Source organism: Chiloscyllium punctatum, chromosome 2 (assembly GCF_047496795.1).
Source record: "Chiloscyllium punctatum isolate Juve2018m chromosome 2, sChiPun1.3, whole genome shotgun sequence".
Lineage (NCBI taxonomy): Eukaryota > Metazoa > Chordata > Chondrichthyes > Orectolobiformes > Hemiscylliidae > Chiloscyllium > Chiloscyllium punctatum.
Window position 1 is genome coordinate 86,412,041 of NC_092740.1, and position 6,000 is coordinate 86,418,040.

The 6,000-nt window shown below is 35.0% G+C and overlaps 1 protein-coding gene across 2 annotated transcripts in view; it reads left to right on the plus strand.

Annotated features, from left to right (window-relative positions):
* Nucleotides 1–4,281, plus strand: part of LOC140486261 (beta-1,3-galactosyl-O-glycosyl-glycoprotein beta-1,6-N-acetylglucosaminyltransferase-like) — a 110,458-nt gene extending 106,177 nt beyond the window's left edge. For both annotated transcript variants that reach the window (XM_072585172.1, XM_072585180.1), the window contains one exon: nt 792–4,281. In XM_072585172.1, the coding sequence (XP_072441273.1) occupies nt 928–2,220 (1,293 nt within the window). In that variant the 5' untranslated portion in view covers nt 792–927 and the 3' untranslated portion in view covers nt 2,221–4,281. The remainder of the gene's footprint in view (nt 1–791) is intronic.
* Nucleotides 4,282–6,000: the final 1,719 nt, after the last annotated feature.

A 6,000-nucleotide genomic window follows, 5' to 3' on the forward strand; every position in this document is an offset into this window, starting at 1 on the left:
TGTCGTTGTTTCATGTAAGACTTGCTGTCATCATCCAATACATTTTAAATGAGTATTTCTTTAGAACACGATATTTAATTGGAATCAAACACAGAGAAAATGGATGTCTGGCAATATGTGGAGAGAGAAACAGAATTAATGTTTTGAACCTGGTATGACTTCTTCAGAACTGAAAAAAAATTGGAATGTTGGGAGTGAGTGGCCTAAACCTACAAAATTAAACATGAATACATTTTTTCCACAATGTCACATAGTATTGGGAACCACCACAGGCAGCAACTGTTCATATGATCTGAGTAACACTCAGAATTAGTTCTATCCATCATGTTTTTGCCTAATAATTAAAATTACATTTTGAGTATCTGTCTTCAAAAGTATATCAAGAATGTCTTTGTATCTATGGAAGAGCTCAAGCCTGAAGCAGTCAAAGCTGAAAATGTACTACACAATTTTTTGAGTGTTGGATGCTATTTGAAGGTTTAAGTTTATATGTCACTTTATTGTTGTACTTGTTATTTCATATTTATTCTCAATAAATGCAGAAGCATACTTATTCATTTTTTTTATCATAGCAAGGAATTAAAATAGTCTTAGAGCTACAAACGTATTCAGATTGTTAAAGTGTTTATCTTATTGATTGTGTTTAATTCTCTCAAAGCATTTTATTTATGTTTTCAATGTCAGAATTACAGTGTATGTTTTACAGTGTAGAGAGTTTTACAATTCCCAACAATTCAATTTCACTTATTTATTGAACACATGATTGTTTTTTTCTTTGTATTTTCTTACAGTTGTCTCAGTCTGTCTCATGTGAATCAATACATCTGAGATTGAAGATGATGTTCTACAGCGAAGGCTTCATTGGCTAAGTGGAAAGGAAACTGACGATGAGCAGGAAATAAAATTTGATACATTAAACAATCAGAAATGTTGTGCCGAAGACTGCAATATTTTAGATACAGGCAATTTCGATGGGTGCTGACAGGCATTTTCTGTTCAATAACCTTACTATTTCTTATAAGACGTGACAAGAGTCCTGTCAATGAGCACCAAAATTTGGAGCTTGTTGAAGAGGACCCCAGATATTATGTAAATTGCACTGGTGTTATCAATGGAGATGAAGAGTCAATAAAACTGGCTAAACTTCAGACGCTCTCAGTTATATACAAAAAACGTCTTGTGCTGAATGAGAAAGATTACATAGGCATGACCAAACATTGCTCCAACTTCACCAGATTACAAAGATATATCACGTTTCCACTTAGCAAAGAGGAAGAAGAATTTCCATTAGCATATTCAATAGTAATCCATCACAGGATTGACATGTTTGGGAAACTTTTACGCTTGATATATGCACCTCAAAATTTTTATTGTATTCACGTTGACAAAAAGTCATCTCCGACTTTCTTGGATGCAGTCAGGGGCATAGCCTCCTGCTTTGATAATGTTTTTGTTGCCAGCCAGCTTGAAAATGTAACCTATGCATCCTGGAGCAGGGTTCAGGCCGATGTAAATTGCATGAAAGATCTACTTCAAAAGAATTCAACATGGAAATACTTGATCAATCTTTGTGGCATGGATTTTCCCTTAAAAACCAATTTGGAAATGGTGGAAAAACTCAAGGCTTTAAAAGGGGCAAACAGCTTAGAAACAGAGAAGACTGCACCACATAAAGAGAAGAGATGGAAACACAGTTTTAAGGTGGTGAATGGGAAATTAAAGGACACAGAGACGAATAAAAATGCTCCACCAATTGAAACACCAATGTTTTCAGGAAGTGCCTACTTCATTGTCAGTAGACGTTTTGTGGAATATTTACTTAAAAGCCCTAAAATACAAAAGTTTATCGAATGGGAAAAGGATACTTTCAGTCCAGATGAACACATGTGGGCAACATTACAAAGAATGCCTGATATGCCTGGATCAGTCCCTGTTAATAATAAATACGATACCTCCGACATGAACTCTTTAGCAAGGCTAGTAAAATGGAGTTACCTTGAGGGTGATGTTTCCAAAGGAGCACCTTATCCACCTTGCACTGGTGTACACGTCCGTTCAGTGTGTGTATTTGGAGCAGGGGATCTGAAATGGATGTTGCAGCAGCATCACCTATTTGCCAATAAGTTTGACACAGAAGTCGATGGAATTGCATTGCAATGTTTGGAGGAGCATCTAAGACATAAAGCTATTAGCAATCTTTTAAGTTATACTGAGGCATGATCTTCCTAAAGAAATATCTCAATTTGGGAATTCTCAATTCTCTAAACAGAATGGGAGACTGCCTGTCTTTCTTCATAATTTAGTGATCTACAAACACATTATAAAACATGTACGTCAGAAGAATTCAGACTTGATATTGAATGTAGGAGTGTAATGCTGAGCAAAATCTAAGCCAAGAGAAAGCATTCCTGCTCCTCTACCCACAAGATAATTCGTAATGGCAATTTCCTTAACTTCATTTCCCCTGAGGCCTAGAAAATCTGCCCATCCATGTTAAACCCACAATGTGTGAGAGTTGGAGCCCCATGTAATTAATAAGTGGACATCCTGTTTCTTGGGTACTGGGACAACTGTCCATTTGTTGTCCCATCTTTACTGGTAGGTCGAGATTGAATGTGAGATTTTTAAAACACCTCACATTGGGTGTTAGGAGTACCCCAATTCATCCTGCTACTGAATTTAAATTGCAGATCAATAATTATGGAGAAAAACAATCACATTCCTCAGTTTCCTTAAAAGAGTAAGTCCACCAAATTTGCCAGGCTGGTACTGGTTGATGGCTCATAAATGTACCAGGCTACATGCTAGATTAAGTTCTTTTTGTAGTAGAAGACTAGTTTTTTAAAAGCACTGCCTCTGTGTTCAATGAACAGTATGTACGTGCACTTCCTTGCCAAGTTAAGATAACAGTGAATATTTAAAGGAGAAAACTTCAGGCCAAGTCATTATTATTATTCAGCAGGACTAAATGCAAATTTGCATTATTGCTTTTTAAATTATATAGGTTGTAAAAAAGAACTAGTTATTTTCAAAAACGTGAATATTATATTCAGCAAACTAGCTTAATGGCACCCAATATTGTCTGGAGAGATGAGCCTCATTCGTAATCTGGCTCAGTTCAAATTTAATAATTACAATTTATTTACATATAGGGTATTTGGACTCAGTTTCATGAAAGTCTGCAAGTAAAAGAGTATTTACCCAGTGGAAAAGTTATGCAAACAATTGCATGTTAACACCTGTGGTTAAAATAATTTACTGTCATGTAGCTTAACCTTCTGTTCTCATTTTTAAAATACATTGTACTGAGAGAACATAGTGCATCCAGTTTGCATAGAATTGTATAGAAATAGCTATACAGAAATAGACCATTGAACACACCCCAAATCATCAATTTTAGTGTTTATACTCTATTTAAACCATCCTCCATTCTACTTCATCTCAACCTATTGAAAAAATATTTTTATTTCTTTCTCCCTCATACACTTATCTAGGCTCCACTTAAATACATCTATGCTATTCACTGACGTATTCCCTTTGTTAGTAGGTTCCATATTCTGACCACTCTTTGAGTATAGAACTACAACGCTGAAAAGAAAGACACCTGCTAAAGCTTTTCATCTTGTACTCATCAGTACAAATGCAAGAATATTAAATATCTGTAACAAAAGTTTAGCATTATTGTGTTTGTCCTGATGATCGCTTTAGCAACATATGACTTTTATCAATATTATTTAAATTCTGAACAATCAAGTGGCTAGAGAAATTTCCTTAGATTTCCAGTTCAAGAAGAAGTTTCTCAACTGAAACCTCATTTCACATTCCCTGATCTTCAAAGCAGTATGTAGTTTAGAATAAGCCATCCCATGATTACAGCTCTCATATAATTATATTTGAATATCAGGAAATTTAGTGTTTATCATTGAAAATTGTGAGTGTTTACATCAAATTTGACATTAGTTTGATGATTTGCACTCTTCCTGTGAGCCAAATCCCTTCAGTCCATTCTTCTTACTTTTCAGCATTTTCTGTATCGCCTGTTCATTACAGCTCTTGACAACTGAGAAACAATATACTTTTCTCCCATATGCCAACACTTCAAGCAAGAGATTAGCCTATAGCTGTGTTTTCTACTGTTGATCTTTAGCATAATTCAAAGCAGTTCAAAAATGATTTTAGAAATTTGGTTTGGTGTATGGTACAGCATTCTGTATGAATTGCAGGTTTATTATATTACTGAAGTTTGTTTTGTTGTGTTGAAATAAATCTCATATGATCATGGGTTTCTTAAGGTCAAGGGCAATACTTTTGCTATATGTTAGGTGCATTAACTTCAACAAAGCACCAGGCTTCAAGTTACAGAGGAACCTTGATTATCCAGCATTCGATTATCCGAACAAGATTGCAAGGACCCAATGCTTGACTAAACTGTGTTATCCAGTATTCGATTATCTGGCATTCATTTATTCAAATGAAATACTCCCTGCCTGTGTTCTTTGGATAATCGAAGTTCCTCTGTACCTGGTGAATCAGGGAAATTGGCATCATTCAGCATTAGTACCATTCTAAGCAAAAAAAAATTAACAATGAGTTTAGATTGAATATCTTTTAGTCATTCTTTCCTCTTAAAAATCTTTAGGCTTATGAAATTAGTGATTTGTGTTGACCTAATCATTTTTCCTGTTTTACCTAATCTACTTTTTCATACTGTTCAACATTGTCCTGCAATACAGACATTGATTTTTCATCTTGATTTCTCAGTTAAAAACCAAATGGATGTGGTTCAGGAAGACTGGACTGAAAGATTGAGGATTCTGAGCCAATATTCTTGAAGAGTTTAGAAAAGTGAGAGATGATCTCACTGAAGTCTTTCAGGGCTTGACAATGTAGAACAGGAAGGATGTTTCTCTGGGGTGGGAGAGTTCTAGAGCCAGTGGACACAGTCTCAGAATAAGAGGGAGGCCACGTAAGACTGAGATAAGGAAAAATTTCTTCATTCAAATAATAATGGGTCTTTGAAATTCTGTATAACAGAGGGCTGTGGACCCCAAGCCATTAGTTATATTCAGTACAGAGATTGACAAGTTTCTGGATATCAAATATATCATGGGAATAGTGTGAGAAAGTGGCTTTGACTTTCAAAATCAACCCTTCACTAGTTAAATGGCAGAGCATACTCAAACTTATATACTTCCACACTCCTATTTCCTTTGTTCACAATATTGATGTTAACAGCCTGTACTGGACTAAATATTCTATTGCTGTCAGCAATATTATTCACAATAGTCGAATAAAGGCAAAATACTGATGGTGCTGAAAATCTGAAGCAAGCACAGGTAATGCTGGAGAAAGTCGGCATGTCTGGTGGTATCTGGGGAGAGAGAAAACAAGAGTTAATGTTTTTAAGTCTGATATGACTTCTTCAAACCAGACTCAAAATGTTAATTCTGTTTCTCTCTCCACTGCTGCTGCTAGAACTGCTGAGTTTCTCCATCATTGTGTGTTTACTTATCATTTATAGTAGTGTGTTTCAAATTAATCCTTATCATGTGACACGAGTTATGGACTGTCTCAGGACAGTCAGTTGTATTGGCCATTCAATTTGCTTTGATGTGTGTTAGACTTTATATTTTCAATTGACTGTAAAATCATAAGGATTCTTGAGAGTCAGGAGAAAGACGTAAGACAAACAAATATGACAAGTAAAACATTCAAAGTTCTTTTTTAAATCGTAAAAACATTTAAAAGAGAAGGTTGGATTGTGTTAACAAAATGGTAACATATAACTTAAAGTAATAAAGACAGGAAAAAGAATTAGGAAAGAATAGAATGGGATAAATATAGGGAAAGTAGAATTAAAACATTTCTGTTGTATATTTATTTAAAATTGCAATTAGAATTACAGTACATAACAATAATGAATTCACTTCTGTGGCTATATTTTCCTCAGTGATAGATTCATAGACTAGCATAGCCCTGAAACTGCACTTCTGTCCAAAA